Source organism: Dryobates pubescens, chromosome Z (assembly GCF_014839835.1).
Source record: "Dryobates pubescens isolate bDryPub1 chromosome Z, bDryPub1.pri, whole genome shotgun sequence".
Taxonomy (NCBI): Eukaryota; Metazoa; Chordata; class Aves; order Piciformes; family Picidae; genus Dryobates; species Dryobates pubescens.
In genome coordinates this window covers 86,211,736-86,235,769 of record NC_071657.1, presented here as the reverse complement: position 1 = coordinate 86,235,769, position 24,034 = coordinate 86,211,736, and the positions used below count along the sequence as shown (strand labels likewise).

The 24,034-nt window shown below is 52.8% G+C and overlaps 2 protein-coding genes across 2 annotated transcripts; one reads left to right on the top strand and one right to left on the bottom strand.

The window, feature by feature from the left end:
• Positions 1–12,667: 12,667 nt before the first annotated feature.
• Positions 12,668–16,833, bottom strand: GALT (galactose-1-phosphate uridylyltransferase). The gene is made up of 12 exons (XM_054178879.1): positions 16,758–16,833; positions 16,315–16,484; positions 16,163–16,238; positions 16,019–16,067; positions 15,659–15,788; positions 15,324–15,380; positions 14,903–15,025; positions 14,285–14,417; positions 13,726–13,809; positions 13,481–13,635; positions 13,316–13,380; positions 12,668–13,104 (listed from the first exon to the last, which is right to left on the bottom strand). Exons 1-11 carry the CDS (start codon positions 16,813–16,815, stop codon positions 13,318–13,320), a joined length of 1,098 nt encoding a protein of 365 aa, XP_054034854.1. The 5' UTR covers positions 16,816–16,833; the 3' UTR covers positions 12,668–13,104; positions 13,316–13,317.
• A 137-nt stretch (positions 16,834–16,970) lies between these two features.
• SIGMAR1 (sigma non-opioid intracellular receptor 1) lies at positions 16,971–19,423 on the top strand. Its single transcript, XM_054178462.1, has 4 exons — positions 16,971–17,171; positions 17,960–18,160; positions 18,690–18,782; positions 19,088–19,423. Exons 1-4 carry the CDS (start codon positions 17,024–17,026, stop codon positions 19,312–19,314), a joined length of 669 nt encoding a protein of 222 aa, XP_054034437.1. The 5' UTR covers positions 16,971–17,023; the 3' UTR covers positions 19,315–19,423.
• Positions 19,424–24,034: the final 4,611 nt, after the last annotated feature.

Below are 24,034 nucleotides of genomic sequence, written 5' to 3'. Positions count from 1 at the left end.
GGCACCAGTTCTGAGGAGGCTCTCTATGCTCCCCCAGGGAATGTTCATCTCAGATTGCAGGCTGTTAGAGCTGAAAAGCTTGTTGCAATCCTGGCCAGCCAGCATGGATTCAGGAAGGGCAGGTCCTGCCTGACCAACCTGATCTCCTTCTATGATCAGGTGACTGCCTGGTGGATGTGGGGCAGGCTGTGGATGTAGTCTGCCTGGACTTCAGCAAGGCCTTTGACACCGCGCCCCACAGCAAACTCCTGGCCAAGCTGTCAGCCCATGGCTTGGACAGCAGCACTCTGTGCTGGGTTAGGAACTGGCTGGAGGGCCGGCCCAGAGAGTGGTGGTGAATGGTGCCACATCCAGCTGGCAGCCAGTCACTAGTGGTGTGCCCCAGGGATCAGTGCTGGGCCCCATCCTGTTCAATATCATTACTGATGATCTGGATGAGGGGATTGAGTCCATCATCAGTAAATTTGCAGAGGACAGCAAGTGGGGGCAGGTGTTGATCTGTTAGAGGGTTGGAGAGCTCTGCAGAGGGACCTTGACAGGCTGGACAGATGGGCAGAGTCCAAGGGCATGAGATTGAACACATCCAAGTGCTGGGTTCTGCACATTGGCCACAACAACTGGGATCAGAGTGGCTAGAAAGCAGCAAGGTAGAGAGGGACCTGGGAGTACTGGTTGATAGTAGTCTGAACATGAGGCAGCAATGTGCCCAGGTGGCCAAGAAGGCCAATGGCATCCTGGCCTGCATCAGGAACAGTGTGGCCAGCAGGAGCAGGGAGGTCATTCTGCCCCTGTACACTGCACTGGTTAGGCCACACCTTGAGTCCTGTGTCCAGTTCTGGGCCCCTCAGTTTAGGAAGGATGTTGACTTGCTGGAATATGTCCACAGGAGGGCAACAAAGTTGGTGAGGGGTTTGGAGCACAAGCCCTATGAGGAGAGGCTGAGGGAGCTGGGGTTGTTTAGCCTGGAGAAGAGGAGACTTGGGGGACACCTTCTTGCTGTCTACAACTACCTGAAGGGAGGTTGTAGCCAGGTGGGGGTTGGTCTCTTCTATCAGGTGGCCAGCACCAGAACAAGAGGACAGAGTCTCAAGCTGTGCCAGGGGAGGTTAAGGCTGGATGGTAGGAAGAAGTTCTTCACAGAAAGACTGATTGGTCATTGGAATGTGCTGCCCAGGGAGGTGGTGGAATCACCATCACTGGAGGTATTTAAGAAGAGACTGGATGAGGCATTTGGTGCCATGGTTTAGTTGATTAGATGTTGTTGGATGATAGGTTGGATTTGATGATCTCAAAGGTCTTTTCCAACCTGCTTAATTCTATTCTGTCCTATTCATCCACCAGTACCTACAAGTCCTTCCCCATAGGGTTACTCTGAATCCACTTATTTCCCAGCATGCAATGGGAAACCAATACCTGGAGATCCTGAGGGTCTTCTCCAACCTGACTGTTTCTGCAATTCTGTGATTTATACTTAGAATTGCTTTGACTGAGATGCAGGACCTTGCCCTGGCTGATCTTCACATGGTTCACACAGGCCCAATTCTCAAGGTGATCCAGGCTCCTCTGGATGGCATTCCAGCATTCTCTCCAGCAGTTAACAGCACCTCACAGCTTGGTATCATCTGCAGTCTTCTGAGGATGCACTCCATTCCACTGTCCATGTTGCCAGCAAATCCCAATATCGACCCCTGAGAAATACCATTTTTCACTGGTCTGCACTTGGACACTGAGCCTTTGACCATAACCACACAGCTAGTTCCTTAGGAGAACAGTGGATCATGCCCAGCAGAGCCCTCACAAGTCCAAATCCCCCCACCTCAGAGGGTCTCAAGCAGTAATTAGAAGCACTTCCTATAGAAAGTTTCCAGTGATGGTCTACCCTCCTTCCTCAGTGAGTTATACTGACTGTGATAAATGCATGAAAGATACTAGAGGGATGATGATAAGGAGCAACTGGGAAGCAGGGAGCACCATGCTGAAGATCTGGACTGCCCTATCTCAACTCTCCCTGTTGCTGCCTGACAGCACTGAGCTTAGCCCATCAAAATCCCCATAAAGCCATCACACTGGAGCTGTCCTCACCACCTTGGTCATTAGCCCCCAGGTCCTGGTACCAAATTTGTCACAACCCCCAGAGCATCCCCCCACAGATCTGTGGCGTCATTCCCAAATTAGGTTCCCTCCCTCTGCATTTCTTACAGCCCCTCCACTCCTGCCCTTTTCCATGGGAATGGGCAGGCACTTTGGACAGAGATTATTTTTCATCCAGAAAATGCCATTTCATCAAAACACTTTCTAAGAAAAGATCACTTCAGAAGAATTTCTCTTTCCTCTTTCCAAAAAGCCTTCTTGGGAAAAAAAAGATGAAAAAAAAAAAAAAACAAAACAAAACAAAATAAAAGAAAAAAAGAGAAAGAAAGGGGGGGAAAAAAGCCAGCAAAAGACATGAAATGGTTTAACTATCCTGTTTCATCAGCTTTAAATGAAAAATAAATCTTTCCCCCCCCCCTTCACCCCCAACAGGTGCCAAATGACTTTTCATTTGGAAATGGAAGATCGTTATCATCTTCAAAAACAATCAGATAGAAAAGGGTGAAATCAAAAGAAAATCTCTGGAAAATGTTAAACACTCAGCTGAATCCAAAAAAGCAATCAGGAGATGGGGTGCATTCTGCCAGGTTCCCTGAGGCAGCTTTCATCCCAGTTCAGGGCAGGACAAGGCTCATGAGTCTTGACAAGCATACCAGAACTGTGGGGCTGATTCCCATGCCCTATCCCAGCATGGGCTCTACAGAATACAGCAAAACACCTTCTAACCTATACACTTGCTGAAAGAAGAGACCTCACAACTCACGACACGCCAAGGCAGCAGAACTTCAACATCTGAAGGTAGAAATGGGGCTGAGGGACTCCTGAGGAACAGGTCTTGTTGAAGGTGCAGAGCAGCACAGATGCTGGGGTGGGAAGCAGGGGTCTGATGTTTCTTTTTCAGCCTCCCCACACATGTTTGTAGCCCCCTGACATCCCCATCCCTCAGCTGTTACAGTTTAGGCTGCGTGGGGAGTGGGAATGCCAGCAATCAGGCATCCAGAAGGGAATGCAGGCCCAGTTCAATATTGAAAGAAGAAGGCTTTGAAAGGAGTACACTCATTTTCCTGTTTTGTCCATTGCCAAGAAAACCAGGAAGATGAAGGAAGGGGTGAAGGGGTGGGGGGAACAGTGGAAAAAATGTCTTGGCTGGGCTCTCTCTGCCTTTTATCTCGTAGGCAGCTTGCCAAGACAGGGTCTTCCCCCTGCTGAGCCTGTTGGCAGATCAAATGGAAGAAGAGAAGAGTTATAACCCACCCCCACCACTCCCTCACCCCTCCAGATCCTCTCCCCATAAGTAAAAGGAAAGGAGGAAAGAGTAAATGATGTCAGCAGTTCCCACCCCAGCTGCTGGACAACCAGCCATCAACCTGGCGTCCATGGTGGACCAGTAGACATCCCCCACAACCTGCAAAGGAACTTCAGAGAGATTCAGATGTGGTCTGTGGGGGAGCATGTCCCCATGGAGAGGACAGAACTGCTCCATGGCTTTGAACCAAGAAAGCAGGTCACCAGTGGCCCTGGTGAGCATCTCCCCAGGGTCTTGCTGTGCCCTTTCCTCCATCATGCCAGAACCTTCAGAGCCAGCTTCAGAGCAAATAGCTTAATTAAATGCCTTTATTCCAAGGACTCCCTGTGTGTGTGTTTATGTATTTATAGATTAGTAGTTAATAAGGTAAGAGGCTTTATTGTAACTAAATTGATTTCTTCACCTTTTTCCCCGCCATTCCTTCTGTATTTTTTCCCACTTCCCAGTCACCAGACTGTCCTTTCCTGTTGCAGGGTTTCCTGTGGGACCCTCACTTTCACTGCCCAGTAGTGCCAGAGGGATATGGTGGGAACACAATCACAGCAAGAACCTAACCAGGGAAATCTGAGGGACTGATGTCGCTGAAGGCATGTGTTTCAGGGAGGACAGATAAGTACACAAGCATTGGCTGTGACTGTTTGGGGGGGGAAGAAGAGACCCCCAGCATGTATGGTATGTCCACCTTGGCAGACACAGTGGACACCAGTGGGGTTGGGAGCTTCAGACGTCCCCCACCCAAGGACACTCCATTTCCCAACAAAGCCACAAGTCCACAGAAGGAAATTCCAGCTCTAAGCTCACCTGCAGACCCCTAAGGATTGCTTGTCAGTCTGTGCAATCCCGTCATCTTGTTCTTTCCAGCGCACTTCAACTTCCTTACGTTGTAAGTAAATTGTTAACAGCATGTTGGTCCCATGCATTGGGTTCTTCACTCAAAGCTATGGCTTCAACATATACACATGAGGAACCAAGACCAGGGAAGAGTACACTTTGCTAATTCATCACACAGCATCCCAGATGACTCAAAAATCTCACAGTGTTCACAGCTTCTTGCTATGATAATTACCAAAAAAAGTCATTAATTAAACTGGTAAATGCAGTCACTGCCCAAGCTGGGACCTGGGTATTACTCTGAGATGGGCAGAGATCTGTGTTGCACTTCCCTTCCTTACTGCCTGCCTGCTTGCTTCTTCCTGCTGCCCTTTCTTCCCTCTTTCCTCTCTCCCTCCCTCCTTCTTACCCCATGCCCCCTGCTCCTGCCAAGGGCAGACAGAGATACTCTATCCCCTTCCCATCCCTGGGCAGCAGAAGCCAAAGCCATAATTAAACTTGGCTGGGAGAAATGTGAATCAAAAGGCTGTTAAAAAAGAAAAGAAATGTGGGTACCTGTGGGATTACATGAGCCAGAAAAATGCAAGCCGGCTTCCAGCTGCCCATAAAATAGATGCTCTCTTCTTTCCCATTGGCAGGGTTTGGCTGTGCACAAAAAGGCTGGAAAGAGGATTTTTATGGGAGTTATTTATAGCCTAGATGAATAGCAGTGCGTCTGTCAGTGGGTTTCTGCCTCACACTGTGTGCTGAGGTTGGACTGAGTAAGGGGTGCCAGCCTCAGCAGGTGCCACCACACCGGGTTTGGGATGGCAGCAGCAAACCTAGATACAGCCCTAGGCCCCAGCCACCCCTTCTTGCAGAAATGGGAGTGGCATCAAGAGAGGAGAAATCAGGACAAAAAAAGGATGGGAATGAGCCCTGAAGGGCAGCTGTTTGCTCTCCAGCAGCTTTGTCTTGGACAGTGTTACTATGCACCTGCCTGGGGACAAGCAACAGGCTGTCCCAGCCCGAGAGCCACAACACACCAGGACCATCCATGGGATATCCATTGTGCCCCTGGCATCTTCACTCTTGGCCTAGATGCTTTTCTTTTCATTCCCAGTTAGATGGAGACATCTGAGAAGTCTTTTCCCCCAGGAAGCTGGTGCAAAGAATCATCTCTTTGTGAACAAAGTAAGCTTAAAATCATCACCAGACTCCAAGCGAAGCTCAGAAGTTGGCACTTCAAGGAGCACATTCATTAAATAAAAGGGGTGAGAAAAAGAAAAGGGAGAGAAGAGGAGAAACAGAAAAAAAAAATTACCTTGTTGAATTAATCAGGCTTCACTGTAATGTTCAGCCTCAGATTTTATTTCCTGTAATAAGCCCATTAATACGGGTGTCTATAGCAGGGGGCTTTTAGCAGCAGGCACCATTAGTGTAACGAGGAAGGGCTAATAGAGTTTTATTGGAATTTTTAGTCCAACATCACAGCCTTTTAAAACAGCTGTCTCAATAGGCATTATTATTCTGATTAACATTCAGACAGCACAAATCATAGTGATGCCCTTGGTGTCCTGCAGGCTTTGTCATAATCATTCCAAGTTCCCGACGTGTTGGCTAGTCCTCAGCAGGGGAAATTCTAGACCCTAGCAGAGGCTGGTGGTCATTTCTTTTCTCCTATGCCAATGTATCATCTACCTCTGAGGGAGCCTGCAGGGTTGTAGTGGAGTGGGGTCCCGCTGTTACTGAAGCATGGTGGAAGCAACAGGAACTGGACAGATGCTTTTTGAGCATCTCTGATCCTCAGGGGAATTTGAAACTGGGATGGGAAGATTTGGAAAATCAAGCTGGCATCCTGGGTACACATCCTGGTTTCACTCACTCTGTTTCTTGCCCACATGAGAATCCCAGGTGGGATGAAGCCAGGTCCAAGCTGGGGGCATCATGAGGGTGTCACAGCAGCTGTCATACAGACCCAGAGCGCTTGCAGGGCTGGCACAGGGGCTCCTACCACCAGGTCAGCCAATGCGGATGGGGTTCTGGCCTCTACATTATGGATCCTATTCAAGCCATGGGGAAACCAAGGCACAAGAACTGTGCACAGTGAACTGCCCACAAGGACAACACAGGAAGCCCAGGAGTCCTGCCTCCCAGCCACACAACCAGGAGAGTGGATAAGCTGCCATGAGTAACAGGAAACTGAGAGCAAAATAATTGAGAGACTTAACACCAAAACCAAATAGGCTGCTGTTGCAGTTTGAAGGAGGAACTTTAGCATAGTCCCTGACTGCAAGGAAGTAAAATAAATTAACATTGGATGTAAAAGGAAAATAATGATAAGGTCTATATAATTCATTGGATTGCTAATGGGAATATAAAGCAGAGGCATAAACAGTTCTTGCTCTCTTTTCTTCTGTCACTCTCTCCAAGGTTATCTCTGTTTTGACTCCTGTGTGAGGTAACGGGAAAGAAGGAGGGAGTGGGGGAGAAGGTGAATCGGTCCCCCAGATCTGTCCAGGGGGCTCTGAGGAGTTTCTGTGTTGTTTATAAATTGTAAATATACAGAGATTGTACATATATTGTAGATTTTGTACGTATTTATTGCATTTCATATTTCTAGGATGTGGTTTGCCTGTAAATACAGCTACATTTGCTTCCATCCCAAACTGAGCTGAGCTGAAAACTTATTTTTGGGGGTAGTTTCTCCAAATTAGCTGGGGGGTAATTTCAACACACACACCACACACACACAGAGCTGCAAATGCAGTTTTGGCTTTTATCTGTCACATTCTGTTCTATGGGGGTAATTGTTGGGGATGTTTTATGCAATCGAGCATGTCACCATGCTCAGGAAACAGCAGCTGGCTCATTGCAGCTCTGGCTGCACCCTGCAGGGTTTAAACCACTCTGGCTGCACTGCAGCAGGTGGTTCATTGTGGAGCTGGGCAAGGAAGCCTGAGAGCAGTGGACAGGCTGGAGACCTACTAATTATTCATAGAATCACAGAATTGTTTCAGTTGGAAGAGTCTTTTAATATCTAGTCCAACTTCCAACCTGAGGCCGCAATAGCCATTAAATCATGCTCTGAAGTGCCATGCCCACATGTTTCCTGAAGACCTCCAGGGACAGTGACTCCAACACCTCCCTGGGCAACCTATTCCAATGCCTGAGCACTCTTTCTGTAAAGATTTTTTTCCTAATATCCAATCTAAACCTCCCTTGGCACATTTTCAGGCCATTTCCACTCATTCTATCACTTGATACTAGGAAGAGGAGACCAACGCCCACCTCATTACAACCTCTTTCTTCAGGTAGTTGTAGAAAGCAATGTGGTCTCCCCCCAGCCTCCTCTTCTCCAGACTAAGCAATCCCAGTTTCCTCAACCATCCCTCATAAGATTTGTTCTCTAGACCCTTCACCAGACATGGTCCAGCACCTCAATGCTCTTGTAGTGAGGGCCCCAAAACTAAACACAGTATTTAAGGTGTGGCTTTACTAGTGCCAAGTACAGGGGCACAATAGTTTTCCTACTCTTGCTGGCCACACTATTCCTGATACAGAATTACTTTCTCATTAGTATCTGATTAGAATCTCTGCACCTCCTCTGCTCTCCTAAGGGCTCTGCCTCTGCCAGGCATCACCTTGTGCTCAGGCAAAACCCCAAGGGCTGAATTTCTATCGCAGATCCACCCAGGTGTTGCAATATCTCCCTGTTCCCAGTGCTGCCTTAGTGGCTTTTCAACATTGCTGAACATAATTAGCAGCAATTTACAGCTTCCTTCTCTGGAACATCAGGACAAGGGTGGATCCATCCTTCCCAGTGGCTACAAGATAGGCACAGATGTTTGTGAGCTCTCACAGCTGGCTCAAGCAGCAGGGGCATCCTGGACACAACTGAGATATCTGATCTCAGCTGTGCCAGGAGTTGAGCGGATTTTACACGTCCTGGTCACTGCAAGGTCTCCTGCTTTCTCCCAGCATCTCCCCAACTAGTGGATAACCCCATTCTGCAGCTGAGCCTGTCAGCTGCCCCTAGCTCAGACCCAGCCCCTGTCCTCTCATCCACACCTGCTCCCCTCCCTCCACAGATAGTTGTGTTTGGATTGAATCCAGTGGGAATCTGGACCCTTATGGGGATTCTTTTCTCTAAACAGAGGCCCTTGACTCTGGGACAGGGTCCCAGAGTGGGAGAGAAGCTCAAAACCACGTGCAATGACAGGCCCCAACTGCTACGAGCCAAGCCCCAAGGTATTTTCCCAACCCAAGACATGCAGGAAATTCAAAGGGAAGCTAGGGAAATCCACTGATTAGTAACTACATGGATGATGCAGTGTGACAGTATTTAATTACCTGCAGGTCTCAGATGTTTAACAAACTAAATTCCACCCCTGGGGGTGCTGTCCTAAAGCTCATGCAGATCCTGAAGCTGGCTGCTGCAGGCAGGCAGCATCCAGACATCTTCTTGTGTCCACATGGTACCAGCAGCCCTCCCACGACTCATGGTCCCCAAGGGCTCTGAAAGGGCCTTGCAGGGAGGTCTCAGTGACCATCAGCAGTGAAAAACACCAGCTGGCTGAAGCACGGGCAAGCTACCTCCAAAATTGTTTCCTGCTGGTCTCAGCCTTGAGGCAAGTCCCTGCCGAGGCAGATGCTGAGTCTGGGGAAGATGCTCCAGGTGACCTGTGACAAGCTGGATGCTGTTTTTTGCCCCCAAGGTTGCTCCCATGCTCCTGTGTGTCCATCTAAGCCAAGATCTAAAAGGGGGATGGGCTGTGTGTTTCATTCTCCTGGCACAGCATGTCTCCCCGCAGGATGGAGCTGTGTGATGCAGGGCACTAGGGTGTTTAGCATCTGCTTAAAAATGTTAATTGTGGCCTAGTTTAGACCAGGACAGATGCTCTGTTGCCCCAAAAGGGACAAAAGAATGACACTCACACAAATGGATTGGATAGTCATGGAAAGTTTAAATGGAAAAAGCAATTAATATTCTACAAAAACTACAAAGCATAGTGGTGAGCACAGCAAAGCTTTCAGAGTTCCTTTATACCTCACCAAAAGCCCCTTTCTTAACCCTCACTGCTAGGCTGGTCTCAGGCTGGCCAGGCCTGAAATTGACCCTCCCCCTCAGCCCCCCCTTCTTATCCTGGCATTGGGCCTAAATAGACCAAAGAGGCCTGAGATACTCCCTCACCATTACCAAATAAGAAAGCATCTCCCACATGAGCAGAGAGGGAAGAAAGAGAAAGACTTTGCATCCAGGTTTATAAGGGGTGCAGGATTTACGGGTAGAAATATGCTATTTGCTGTGTCCACCCACTAGGCCGGACGCTCTGGACCCTGGAGGTGTAACAAGAAAATGCCTACTGAAGTACCCCCTACTCCTGTGCAGTCTCCCATCCAAATACTCACTGGACCCGACCCTGCTTAGATCCTGAGATCACATGAGATCAGGCAGCTGCAGGCTGGGTTAAGCATTTGATTACATCTATTAGAAATGGGAAGGATTTCACTTTCCCTCACTCATCGTTTCCTCCCTCCTCCCCTCTTCTTCTTTCCTCTTTCTCCCTCCCTCCCTTTCTTCCTTTCATCCTTCCCCCGTTCCATCTTCTCTCCCTCCTTGCCTCCTTCCCTTGCTTCACCCCTTCCTTCCCTTTTTCCTTCCAACATTCCTGAAGTCCCCATTCAGTCACAGGTAGCAGGAGGCAAAGTGAAACTCAACCATAAGGGCAAAAAACAACAGTAAAACTGGATTGAAATGACAGCCATAAACCCAGCACCAGGAGGGACAGTAAAGCTACAGCTTGGCAGGAGCTGGCAAGCCTGCACTAAGACTTTTTTTTTTTAATTAAAACACTCTGGTCACAGATTAACTTCCTTTGCTTAATATTTATTGTTTCATTGTGCTGGAAGGCAGTAAGGAGAGGAAGAGGGGTGGGCACTGGGGATGGGACCTGCAGTAGCTCTTCAGCTCTGCAGCTGCCTAGGACATGGATATGTTATCAAAGATGGCAAACTTGCCTCCAGTAGTTACCCTTCACCATTGAGTGCTTGCACCAAAGGTGCATCAGGGAAGCATCCCTGAGTAGCATCCTAGGACTTACCTGTGGCTGCAGGAGTCAAGTGTCAGAGCTGGGGATGCTCTGGGTCTCCCAAACATACAGGACAGGGGCAGTGATGGAGACATACATTGCTACAATCCATAAGGACTGGTTTGCATCTGCTGAGACAAAGCCCTTGCAGCTTCACAGACTGACCCATTTGAATCTGTGGCACACAAAAAATGGGATGAAGAGCAGACTAGATTTCTGATCATCCACTTTCAAGAGTCTTTACATTTCTGATCCCCCACTGGGCTTATCCCTTGCTCCATGCAGGCTACAGGATGTGCAAGAAGCACCACAGCCCTTTCCTAATCTCTCACAGCCATATTAATGTGCCTGAGGCAGCAAACACCTCCATAGGACCTCCGTGCATTTTCAATGCAGTAATTCCACGCTTGAGCTTCGTCTCAGCTCTCATCGCCTGCCTTGCTCATCCTTCTAGAGCAGCTCAGGGCAGGGATCAGAGAGGATGTGTTTGCCCTGGATACTGGGGGAGAGGAGCTCAGTACGAGGGCAATTGCATCACAGGGACATTTGTCCCAGGATCTCTGATAGCTCCCCAGCAGAAGTGAAATGACATACAGACACATTCCTACAGGGAATCCCAGTGGACCTCAGTTTCCCTTTGATGTTTCCAGGTCAGGAGCAATGGCCAGGTGCCAGCAATCCACCATTACACACCCAGCCAATACCCTCACCATAAACCACCTTTTGATTACAACTGGACTAAGCATAAAAGGCTTTGGGGCATAACAGCACAATAGCAATGGTTCCTATGAATGCTTTTGCACCCCCAGCAGCTCCATTCACATCAGTCCAATGCTGTCCTGTGCCACAGGAAAAGCTTATTGCTTCTTTTCAGCCTCTCACACCCCCTCACACAAACTAGAAACGTCAGGGCAAGAAGAATCTAATGTGAGAAGGGGAAGCAGGATGGGGGACCCTCAGCAAAGACAGAAGCCAGTTCTCACACTCAGCTGTACCCCCACTTTTCCTCTACCTGTCACCAACTTCTACCCTGAACATTTCAGATTTCTTGGGTGGGAAAGAAAAAAAACAAACAAACTACTGTTTCTCAGGTCATGCCCAAGCTATTTTAGCAGCAGCTAAACTCCAGTAGCTGTTATGTGGCAGGAAGGGCATCCCAGCATGGGCACCAGCGCTTGATCATAAGCGCTGCATCCCCAGCCTCCATCCTAAATCACAATACAAGGGGCCGTTCATTAGGCAGTATTTAATTAAGCAATATGGATCCTGTCTCGATATTTACAATCCCACTTGTTCTAATTTATTAGCAAGAGAGTCTCATTTTTAAAGACAGCAACTGTAAAGTTTAATACCGCTTGACTTACTGCGAGTTCCATTTATGGCCATGGGCCGAGGCACTGCAGCCCTGCCTGGGAGCTGGTGGGCTATTAAATCAGACCTAACTGGGCATGCAGGGAGCTGACTAGCTTTGTTACAACCAGTTCAGCAGCTAATTACCCCAATCTGGATTCCCACATTTAAGTCAATTCGTTGCCACTTTTCCAGGGCCCTGGGGAAGAGCAGCCACGTTCAGAGGTTGGCATGAAGGCACTCACAGTGATGAGCAGGGACAGGGGCTTCACTGGGGGTTGTCTCAGAGCCTAGACAGATACTGAGTGCCCCAGGAGGATAGAACTGTTTTCAAGAGGCCAGGCTTTGAGATGGTGCATGCCACCTGCAGGCATGCTATATATAGTGATGGATCCAAGCTCAAAAGTCACCCAAAAACTCATTGTCTCCTCCCCAAAACCCTTGGGCATCTGGGGAGCCCTGAGGCCAGGTGGCAGGATGGTTTACGGGTTCTGTGACGGGGCAGTTGAAGAGGAGGATGAGGTTAGCGTGCTCTTAGTCTCTGGCCAGGTTCTTCTCTCTGCCTCTGTCCCATAGGTAGGGGAGCAATGCACAGGTGGAGCACAAGAACCACAGCTCTCCTCGCCACTTGCTGTCTTATAGGTAGGAGAAAAGGTCTCTCTCGTCACAGCGTATTTCTAGTGTCCAGAAGCCCACTTGTGGGTTTGACATGAATAGGAACCTCATCAGGAGTTACAAGAATGGCTACTTAGGGACAAAAACTGTTTGTGTGAAGATATGACAGCATTCCCCCACATCAGCTGTGAGACATCATCCATACCACAGATGGGCACAGGGATGGGGAAAGGGGACAGCAGCACCATGAGCAGGATGATGAAACAGTCCATTGCTGGATCCAGGTAGTCAGTCTACAACAGTCTCAGTACCCACAGCTTGCAGAAGAAGGGCTGCAGCGAAACAGCCCCAGATGGAGAGGAGGAAGGAAGCAGTTCCAGACCTGAGCAAGTCTCGATGATGTAAGTTTGCCCACCTTCAGCCCTCCACAAGCTGCTGGCTAAGCTTTGGGCGGCATCAATCTCTCACTGCTGCCCACTCCTCTGCAAGCCTGCAGCACTCAGAGCAAGCCCAGAGCTCCCTCCAGGGAGGAAGAGAGGGCAATGCAGAGACAGGAACAGCAGAAAGCAGCAGGGGGCTGATGGCACATTCCCTGCTGCCCACACTGTTATCCCTCCCGAGCAGATGGAGGTCCCCACCAGAGAGCCCAAAGCTTGCACCCAGGGCCGAGATCCACAAAGGCACAGGCAGAGGCACTTTGCTTAAAGGTTTTATTGGTGAGGGGGGCTGTGCCCCTCCATGGGGCAAGCAGCACTCCCAATCCCACCAGAAAGACTGGACTGGTAAGGAGAGTAAGCCCTTTAGTGGTGGTAGCAACATACTGCAGAGACGGAAGACAGCCTAGGATAGGGAAGACAGAAGAAACAGCACCACCTTTGCAAGGACGTCACAGGATTAGAACTGGGGCAAAACCGGTCCCAAGGCTGATCCAAGCTGTAGATCAGAGTGCTCAGAAGTGATGTGAGTTGCCAGGCCTCAGCTCGCACCATCCCCAGCTGACTGCTCTCACTGGCCCCAGGGAACACAGGCAAGAGCTGGCTTCACTGCTCACCATCACATCTCCTTGGCCCTTTCCTTGTAGTGCACCTCAGGGAGGTTTCTCAGGCGCTCAGCTGCCTGCAGGGCATAGAACAAGAAGCAGCCAGCAGCTGGTCCTGGGGACGGCCCTGGCACAGGACCCTCTGCTACCCACAATCCCTTCCTAAAATGCACTCACCTGCTCTGGGGTGAGGTCACGCTGTGCCTGTGCCAGCATCTCATAGCCCACCATGAACTTGCGGACAGTGGCAGAGCGGAGCAGTGGGGGGTAGTAGTGGGCATGGAGCTGCCAATGCCCGCAGTCCTCCTCCAGGTAGGGGCCCATAGGTGCTCCTGCCAGGGGTACAGCCACTGCATGAGCCCCAAGGAGGGGACGGGAACATGAATAAGGGTTGCAGCAGGTCCCACAGCCATGCCACTCACCATGCCAGCCCATGGAGTAGGGAAAAGAAATTTCAAAGAGATTGTCATACTTGATGAGCAGCCTCTTCATAATGGAGGCCAGACCTGCAGGAAAGTGCTGGGAATTCATATCTGGAGTTGCCAAGCCTCCTCAAAGGGCAAGCAGCACACCAGGCCTTGGCGGGGGGTCACTGTCAGCACTCCCCACCTGGGTCAATGACAGGTAGGAGGGATGCACTTCCCAGTTCCCAGCCTCCCCGTCCATGCAGACAGCCTAAGCAATACAGCAGGAGGAGGACCCATTCTTTAGCATCTGAATGCCTAAAGTATTGGGCACCACATGCTTCGACTCAAAAAGAGCACTAGTCCTCATACCACTGCTGCCTGTGTCTGGATATCCAGCTCTTGTCCTGGCACAACAGGAGTACCAGTCCTCATCCCAAGAGGTGCCCAGCAGCCCTAGACCCCAAGGGATCACGGACCCTCCATCACCAGCAGAGACTGTCGTAGAGTTGCCTCCTCATAAAGGATGAGCCCAAAGAACATGGGACAGGATCCAACAAGGTGAAGAGCCACTCACTGTCCCTCTCGCCCTCGCTGAGGTCCTGGAGGCGGCAGACATGGCGGCGGGGCAGCAGCAGGGTCTGGTAGGGCCAGGTGGCCCAGTACGGCACCACAACTAGCCAGTCCTCATTCTCCACCACCAGCCGCTCCTGCAGGACACAGTGATCCATGAGGACACACACAGCCCTAACAGGCCAGAAATGGGTTCTTATGGAAGCCTCCCTATTCAGAGGCTGTTTGTACATATCCAGCTCTCAGGGAGGGCATTCCTCAGTTCATAGATTTATAAAATGGTTTAGGATGGAAAGGACCTTGAAGATCATCTAAATTCCAACCTCCCTGCCATGGCAGGGACACCTTCCCCTAGACCAGACTACTCAAGGCCTCATCCAGCCTCACCTTGAACATCTCCAGGGAGGGAGCATCCATAACCTCCCTGGGCAACCTGTTCCCTCATTGTAAATAATTTCTTTCTAATATCCAGTCTAAATCCACCCTCCTCAAGCTTCAATCCATTCCCTCTCATCCTATCACTACAAGCTCTAGTAAAAAGTCCCTTCACAGTTTTCTTGTAGGCTTCTTTCAGGTAGTAGAAGGCTGCAATAAGGGATATGGACAAGAGACATGTTCTCACCTTCCGATGAGCCTCCTGCTCGGCGTACTCCAGCAGCATGGGCACACCATGCTGGCTCAGATGCTGCCGCTGGGTTCGATCCTCCAGGCGTGCCTCATTCGGGAGAAAACTGCTGGCCCACACCTGGGAGGAACATTTGGGCATGGAGCTTGGTTACCTGCATCCCACATTTGTAGGGGTGCCCCAGCCACACTGCCCATCTGCGGTTGCATGCTGCCATCAGGTGGAGAGTCAAACATGTGGCAGCCACAAAGGACTGTCCCTAGAAAGGAGGGTGACAGCACACTCTGTATAGCCTCACTGCAAAAAGCTTTGGGATCAGGACAGGGGGGATTGCCATGCACATTTTCCTTCTGGGTTTGTTGTAGGGCTGCCTACAAGGAATCATGGCTAAGCCAGGTCATGGGTGGTGCAGCCTCACCTGGCAGTGGGGGTGCGGGTTGGAGCAGCCCATCATCGCTCCCTTGTTCTCAAAGATCTGCAGAAGAAGAGGTGCAACCAGCAGGTCCCAGCCCCAGGGTCCCTGCTGCAGGCTGCCATGGTGTTCTCAGCACACCAGGAAAGCATCCCACAGGAGAGTGGAGCCTCACACCTGTCTGGAAAGGCTCAGAGGGGCAGGAGATGGGCACAGGGAACCCATGTGCAACTGGGATGGTCCCATGCCCAACTGTTGCCAGAGCACTTATCCCTGGCCCCCCATGTCCACATGAGCCCCATGGGGCAAGGAAAGAAGAGCAGCCCCCACCAGCTCCAGACCTGCACCCAGGGGTAGGAGGCACCAAGCTCCGTGGCCAGCTCTGCCCATGTGTTGATGACAGCCCGGATCTCTGCCACGGACATGAGAGGAAGCGTCAGGTCCGACCAGGGGTGGAAGCACATCACCTTGCTGCAGAGACACACGTGGCTAGGACTGCGGAGTGTTTTCTAGTACCCCTACAGCCCTGCCAGGTCACAGTGGAACAGGGAACGGGGACAAGAACCACGAAGTGCTCCCAAAACAGAGCAGGCATGCACAGAACAGGCAGCACAAGGAGGAGAGCAAGCTCAGTTTGGCTCCATCCCACAGGTCCTGGCTGACATTGTAGCCCAGGGGCCCTGAGTCACGGGGGTACTCACCACACCCCCCGGGCTGCTGCTGCTCGAAACAATGGATGATCACTGTCATCTAAGAAAGGACAGAGTTAGGGAGAAGGGAGCAGCCCTGGGGCAGCAATCTGAGGCTGTGGGTCTCCTGCAGCCTGCTCTCCCCCCAGAAGTTACCAGGCTCTGGGGCATCAGGCTGCAGCGCAGGGAAGTCATTCGGGAAGACAAAGGTGCCCTCGTACTGGGGGTTCACCTGCCAGGGCAAGAGATGGAATTAGGGGAGGACGAGATGGTGGAAGTAACCTAGACTCCAAGATCTCTGGTGGTACCTCGCCGTTGGCCCGGGTGGTCCCGGGGCAGAGAGGGTTGTTGGGGTCCCAGCGGGGTACATCCTCGGGAGGCGGCTTCTCCACCTGCCCCTGCCAGGGCCGCTTCATCCGGTGGGCAGACACCAGCACCCAGTCGTCCCGCAGAGGGTTGTAACGAGTGTGCTGGTGCGCTGCATGGGGGCAGAAGCGGAGCGTCAGCAGGGGAAGGACGCGGGGTGCAGGCCCACCGCAGGCGGGACACCTCCCGTCACACGTCCCATCTGTGGGTAACCCTGTAAGGCAGTCTGCACCCCCTCAGCTTCACCCTTTCCTCCCCGTCTCAGTCCGAGTGTGGAGGAGGTGTGGTCCCGCTGCCACCCCCTTGCGCTCGGACAGAGAGGGTCGCACAGCTCCCACTGCCCGGAGCTGGGGTGGGGTCCGCAGGGAGGCAACCCCAGCCGTACCACTGGCGCGGAAGCGGCCTCCCCGCTTCTCTTCGGGCCCTGCCGGCGACGACTCCATGCCGAGGCGCTCCCGGAAGCCCCGGAGGCAACAGCGACGACACCGCCCCCTAGGACCGTCCCCTTCCAGCCACCTCCACCGTCGCTCCGCTCCGCCCCGCCCCGTCGCGCCGGCGCAGGGCTGCCCGGCGCCGGGCGTGGCGTGGCCGCGGCGGGGGCGGTCTCGCTCCCCCTCCCGGGGGCGGCGGGGCGGAGCGGCGGCAAGAGGCATGGGGACGACGGGGCGGCGGGCGCTGCGGGCTGGGCTGGTGCTGGGAGCGCTGGTGCTGGTGCTGCAGGGGCTGCGCGGCTGGCTCGCCGCCAAACGGTACGAGTTCACCCCCGCCGAGATCGCCCAGCTCGCCCGGCACCACGCGGGTACGCGGCCGCCCGTGAGGATGGGGCCCCACCGGCCATAGGGGGTAGGGGGAAGCGGGAACGAGGAGGGGCCGGGACGGGGAGCGGGAAGTAGAACCGAAGGTGTGGCGAGGGGTTGCAGCGGCCTGTGCTGAGGAAGGGACCCACAGCCGGGATGTGGAATCGAGGAGGTTCCGTTGCGGGGGCCGGGGGTCAGGAAAGGGCTGTGGGGCTGGGACTGGGGCAGAAGGACTTGTGTGGGGAAGAGATCAGTGTCGAGGAGCTTCCAGGAAGTGGGGTGGGGGAGACTGGAATGAAAGAAAGGTGGGCACAGGGACAGCAACATCATTCAGCCTGCGTGGTGTTGAACTCGGAGTTAAAGAGTGCTCTCGGTGCTGGGACAGCGCCAGGTCGGGAATCAAAGCCCACGCTGGTCAGGGGCATAACCAACCCCACAGTCAGGGCTGGAGGGAAGGGAGAATTGGTCTCGTAGGGCATAAGGTGTTCCGTCGCAGCAGAGGAGCTGTATGGCACTGGGACAGGGACACTGGCATTTTGCTTGGGTTCCCCATACTGCCTCACACCTGTAGTGGGTTGTAGGGCTGGAATGCTCAGTACCATGCTTCCTTCCTTACAGCTTGGGGAGGCAGTGGTGCCATGGGGGCTGAAGGCTGAAAAGAGGAGGCATCTTCCCTGGGCAGATCTCTGTAGGGATGTGCTGAGACCCTGTGGCTGGAGGAGATTTGGGGGAGGGGAGGCAGCAAAGCTTTCTGCATGCTACGGATTCTCAGTGACCCCGGGTGCTGCAGGGCTGGACCATGAACAGGCTTTCTCCAAGATCATCGTGGAGCTACGGAAGAAGCATCCAGGCCACATCCTGCCAGATGAGGACCTGCAGTGGGTGTTTGTGAATGCGGGCGGGTGGATGGGCTCCATGTGCCTCCTGCATGCCTCACTCACAGAGTATGTGCTACTCTTTGGGACAGCTGTCGACACTGGGGGCCACTCAGGTAAGCAGGGGGACAGGGATGGTGAGCAAGTGATACTGCTGAGCGCTTTCCACTCCACTCATTCAGGTCCAGCAACCCTGGCCATGGTATTCCCAGCATGGGGAGCATCCTGCTCTGCTTCTCTTATGAGGGAAACAATGCTGGAAAAACACCCACTTCATGGGGACCAGCTCCCATGGTGTCCTGCAGCACCTGCAGGTCTCTGTGCATGCCATGACATGTGGCCAGGACTCTCTGCATCCAGCTGGCAGATCACTATCTGGCATCACATCTCTCAGTGTTTCAGAAGGGAGTGAATGCCAACCATGCTGAAAACAATGGGGCTTAAGGACACCAAGTACCCCAGGCTGGTGGGATACAGCCAGTCAAATGTAGCAGAAGTACCAGGCCTGGGTTGCACATGTGCATGGGCCGGGGCCCTGGGGCTGGCATCCTTACTCCCAGAGGGCTGCTTCATGGTTCAGATCTGAATGCCCAAGCTGTCCACAGCAGGGACTCGCTAAGCCAGTGATATGTGTCCTTCCCACAGGTCGATACTGGGCAGATATCTCTGACACTGTTATCTCTGGGACCTTCCGGCAGTGGAAAGAGGGGACCACCAGAAGTGAGATCTACTACCCAGGTAAGCATAGCAGCTGTGGAGCCCTGTGGGCATCATCCACATCCTAGGGATCAGACACTCTGCAAGCTGGTGCTCCATTTTTGCAGAGCCTCTTGCAGCTGGCAGAAGCCAAGGGCTCAGGATGGGGTGGTCTGTGTCCCTAGAGGCACATCCCAGCATCTTACTGGATGCCAATAAAACAAAAGCAAGCAAGACTTGGGAGGGTCTCGGGTGCTTCCCTCTGCAGGTCCCAGCCATACATGTCTCCTCTTTGGTCATGGTGTGGGGCAGCCACTGGGAGCTATGATGGTTGTATGTGTTAACAGGAGACACCATTGTGCACCAAGCAGGGGAGGCCACATCGGTGCAGTGGAGTGCAGGCACCTGGATGGTGGAGTACGGTCGAGGCTTCATCCCTTCTACGCTCGCCTTCGCCCTGGCTGACACCCTCTTCAGCACTCAGGACTTTGTCACCCTCTTCTACACCTTGCGTGTCTATGCCAAGGGCTTGCTCCTGGAAGCCAATGCCTTCTTCAGCACCTGGGGCTGCTGAGCCCACCTCACAGGGGCACCCTGCCAGGCACAGCTGGCTCCTCCTCTCCTACCCTTCCTCCTTTTTCCTCCACCTCCTCAAGCCCAGTTCTAGCAGAGGCAGCAGGAGATCCCTGTGCCTCCTTCAATTTGTTCTATCCTTCCCCATGGGCCCGCTGGGTGCTAGGACAGAGGGACCATAGTGGTCACAGCCATAAAGACTGCCAATTCTCTTTACTACCTGCCTCCCCCATCTCTTGATCAGGGCTATGTCCATCTCTAAGGCCTGGAGTGGCCTTGCAGGGCATGAACATACCTGTGTGCCTTTGGCATGCAGCAGGAGAGGTGCTGGAGCTGGTTGTCCGCAGGCTCTGCAAAATTTCTGCAGTTCCTGAGATCATCAGGAGGAGGACACCTCCCTCAGGGCAGGTTGTACTACTGGGTGAGCTGGGCCAGAGCACCCATTGTAAAGGTCAGCCAAGAAGTTCCCCATTTCCCTGGCAGTCTGACAGGGCTGCAGTCAGCACAGGGTGCTGTGTCCAGCTGGCAGCATCTCCTGTGGTTCCATCTCCACTGATGTGCATTGGCAGCACAGACTGTCACTCTGGCAAAAATCTGTTCTGGGACCTTCCAGCAGTGGGGGGATACCCAGCCTCTGTGCTGGAGGTCCCTCCTGGTCTGCTGTGTTGTCATCTGCCCCTGGGGATAGCTGGAACTATAAGAGTCCCTTTCCTGCAGCCCCTCCCTGCAGTCCCCCCACAAGGGGTTGAGCCACTGTCTGTCGCCTTACCCAAGAGTCCGTTCTTTTGGCCTCTGGGCTATGCACATAGGAATGTGTCTGCAGGTGCCCAAACCTCTAGTAGCTCAGGATGCAATCTCACCCCTCAGAATGCTTCCCCTGACTAGGGACAGACACCCTGTTTGGTTCCCAGTGTGGAGTCCTGGCTGCCATGGGAGTACTGTGGTCCCCTAACTGAGCCTCGCTGTGGACACTTCTTGCAGCCCAGTGGCTGGGCTCTTCTGGGCTTGCTGCTTGGTGGAGGGCTTTCACTTACTGTGCTGCTGCCAAATTTGTGTGTCCCTGGCCACCAGGCCTGTAGCATGTTGCCCCTCCTGTACTGTGGACTGTCCCTGTCCTGCTGACTGGCAGCCCCACACATAGGCTACTTCTGAATTTGCCACCTGAAAAAAGGTATCAGTAATAAAATTCATTCATCCCACCCAGCTGGGTCTCTGGGATAATCTCTGCAGCATGCTGATAGACTGCCATGAGGAATGGTGCTGAATCTGGCCAGCACTGGGCTCAGCAGGGGTCCTGCTGGCAGCTGCAGACAGCTGGGTGTACCCAGGGAAGCCAGCAGTGTCCTATCTGGGGCCCTGGGAGCTGTAGGTTGTGATTTGGGGCAGGATCAGCCCCTTCTCAGGTCCCGGGGACCAGCAGGAGATGGTGCTGTTACTCCTCACTCCAGTGGAGTCTCTGGGGAGCAGAAGCCTGGGCTGTTGCCTGGGCCCTGCTTCCATTGGAGACCCAAGAGTCACAAAAGCTCCATCCTTTTGGGGGGACAATGCTGATGGTGGGCATGTGGCCCTGAGGGTGAGTGGATCCTGATGTTAGAGGTTGGTGGTACCAAAAGGTTTACACAGATGCACAAAGGTGCACTCTGCAGTGTGAGAGCACAGGAGAGAAACAGAGTGCATAGGCTGCGTGCATGTGTGTGCGTTTGTGTGCTCACACTGTCAGGTCGCATGCACGTGTGCATATGGGTGCCAGCAGGACGGTTGTGTGTGTCTTGGCAGGGCAGCGGGCTATGTGTAGGTGTGTATACATCTAGGTGGAACAGTTTGCAGGTGAGTGTAGTCAGAGCAGTTGGGGGTTGCACCTGTGTGTACGGGTAGAACAACTGGGCTACAGACAGAGCAAGTGCGCGCATAGGAGCGCTCAGGCACGTACAGGTAGGAGACTTGTGCGTGCCCATGTGTGTGGGCAAAAGAGCTGTGCACACGTGCAGGTGAGACGAGTCCCCTTGCAGGTGAGATGTGTGTGCACAGCCCACAGTGTACAGGTCAGCAGGACATCCAGATACACACACGCACACCTCTCTGCCTATGGGCAGACGGCGTGTGTGTGTGCGTGCATGCGTGTAGGCAGCCTGTGTGTGCGAAGCTGCCCCGGCCCCATGCCATGCCCATTCCCTGGGGTTCAGCAGGGCGCTGTGGAGGAACACGAGCAATCCCGTGCTGGCCTGCACTGGAAGGCGCTAACTCAGCAGCTCGTATCAATACTACTCCACTTACAGCGAAGGCCACGTAATGAAAATCCAATGGGCATGCTGGTGGGAGTAAATAAGTATGCCATTAAAATGAGAAAATCAAAGCTCTGGACAGGTCTTTTCTCTTGCCCATTGATTTCTTTTATTACGGAAATATTGCTGCTAAATAACATTAGTGTGAACAATCTCAGCAGTGTTTTCTGTAGTGCCCATGTCAATAACTCCATCACGGGTGGGGGATCCCTCCCCACCCTGGCCATGGGGCTGGCCCCAGCAAAAGGCTGCTCCACAAACAACTTCCTCACTATCCCCAGCTAAGCTGGGATGTGTGCAGCAAAGAACCCAGGCACCATGGGGAGGCTGGGGCAAGTGCCACTGGAATGGAGCTGGGTTAGGATCCAGGAGTTCTGGCTCCTTTGCTGTGGCTGGAGTTGCCCCCAGCCCAGCACTGAGCAGGGACAGTGACAATACTCGAGTGTGCATGTTTCCAGACCGTTAAGGAACAGGTAAGTCTCTCCAGTGGCAGGCAAATTGAGATGAGACATGGCTAGAGTGTATCCTGTAGGTTCTTGCTGCCTCTGCCCATCCCTCTCCTCTCACAGTATCACCAAGGTTGGAAGAGACCTCAAAGATCATCGAGTCCAACCTGTCACCACAGACCTCATGGCTAGACCATGGCACCAAGTGCCACATCCAATCCCCTCTTGAGCACCTCTAGGGATGGTGACTCCACTACCTCCCTGGACAGCCCATTCCGATGATGAATGACTCTCCTCCTCATCCATGCCCGAGTCTGTGCTATACTGACCCAGTTCCACATGGCTTGCCATCACTTGCATTACATTAAGAAACGGATGGGAACTCCTGAGCAGTCACCCAGCTCCTGCACAGCACTAGTCTCAGGGCTGGGGCTTGCACTCAAGCCCTACCCTCTCTTTATTGGCTGCCCACAGTAGGCACCCAGCATTCCCTAAGATACCCATCAGTGGCAGGGACATCCTTGCAAGGCTGAAGGATGTGACCAAGACATACAGGAGATATGCACCCTTTGGTACCCAAAGGCTAGGTGGGACCTTAGGGCACATGATAGGACACACCTTGTGAGATAGCTGGAGATGGGCAAGGAGACTCAGCCACAGGTACCTGCACTGTGAGTCTGGCTCCGTCCCAGCCCCAGCTGAAGCAACCACAAGTGGCATCTCCCTGGAGCCATCACCAGAACAAATGGACATCGCTGCCCACAAAACACTTTCCCCCTGCAGCTCATTCTATCTTGCTGTCCCTCAACATGCAGTGGGTATTGATCAGCCCACAGGATCTATCTCCTGATTCTTCCTGCGGTATCTCTCTGCTCCAAGTATCCCTCAATCTGTTCTGCTGTCTACTGTGCCCATCTATACCTCCAGTATCTATCTGTGCCGCCTCCACTGCAGCCATCGATAGCCGTTTGTCTGGGTGATTTCTCTTTATCTTCAGCTAGGAGCCTCATCAGACCCCAATAGCACAAAGATGCTGAGCAGGAGAGTGAAGGGGACATGGTCCTGCTTTCTGCTCTGGGAAGAGCCTGAACACACACTTTGTGACACAAAGTCCCAGAACTGGGAGGCTCTAGGGAGGAACTGAGTTGTGCTGACTCATAGAGCTGGTTTCCTTGGTGGCTGTGCCCAGTGATGGGACACCTCATACAGACTTCAGTTCTGCCACTAGCCACCCTATCCATATCCCTCACCTCTGTGTGCTGTTGACCCAAGCACTCCAACCCTCTGCCTCAGAGAAGAGGAGCTTTTCCAAACATCCGAGTTCCCATTGGGCCATGGAGAAGTGCCATCATCACCACATCTGACTCATTCCCTTCAGACTATCCTTCATCTCTGGCTCTCCTCACTCCAGGGTGCAAGGGACAGGGCAAATCCCAGCACAGACTGCCAGCACAGAAAAAGAGGCTCAAGCCATGTGCACTGGAGAACATCATCCAGCCACAAACATAGTGACACTCACAGGGGCTGGTAAGCGCTGGGAGGCCCCTGCCCCTGCTGCAGTGGGATGGGATGCCCTAGTCCAAGCTACAGCTGTCCAGCCCTGAAACGGGACGGCTGACAGCTAATTTATCTCCTGTGCAAAGATAAACAGTGCCCGGGGCCCCTGTGGGGTCGGGAGCTGCCCTGGCCTTCCAGTGAAGGAGCTCATTTTTCCGGTAAAGCCTCTCTGGCAAGGATGCTGTGCCATGCTGGGTGCTGCCAAGCTGCCAGGAGGTCAAGGATTCAGTCTGACAGTCACCAGTGGCAGGACAAGAGGCAGTTTATCCAGAGATGCTCATGGAGAAGCTGGAAGGTGCAGAAGCAGCGGTGCTCAGAGGCACTGGCTTTTCTCCACAAAGAGATGCAGTGATGAGGACAGACAGCCTGGGCTACAGAAGCCTGAGAGTGAAGCCAGCTCCCATTGTAGCTGTGGCTAGCAGCTGTTTCCACTCCA

Excerpts from the sequence above, each read along its gene's own strand:
- SIGMAR1 (XM_054178462.1), top strand. The coding sequence starts at position 17,024 with ATGGGGACGACGGGGCGGCGGGCGCTGCGGGCTGGGCTGGTGCTGGGA. Across the intron at positions 17,172-17,959 it reads GCTCGCCCGGCACCACGCGG|GGCTGGACCATGAACAGGCT; the intron begins GTACGCGGCCGC and ends CGGGTGCTGCAG. Across the intron at positions 18,783-19,087 it reads AAGTGAGATCTACTACCCAG|GAGACACCATTGTGCACCAA; the intron begins GTAAGCATAGCA and ends ATGTGTTAACAG.
- GALT (XM_054178879.1), bottom strand. The coding sequence starts at position 16,815 with ATGGAGTCGTCGCCGGCAGGGCCCGAAGAGAAGCGGGGAGGCCGCTTC. Across the intron at positions 16,239-16,314 it reads CCACCCGGGCCAACGGCGAG|GTGAACCCCCAGTACGAGGG; the intron begins GTACCACCAGAG and ends TTGCCCTGGCAG. Across the intron at positions 15,789-16,018 it reads GCAGCAGCCCGGGGGGTGTG|CAAGGTGATGTGCTTCCACC; the intron begins GTGAGTACCCCC and ends GTGTCTCTGCAG.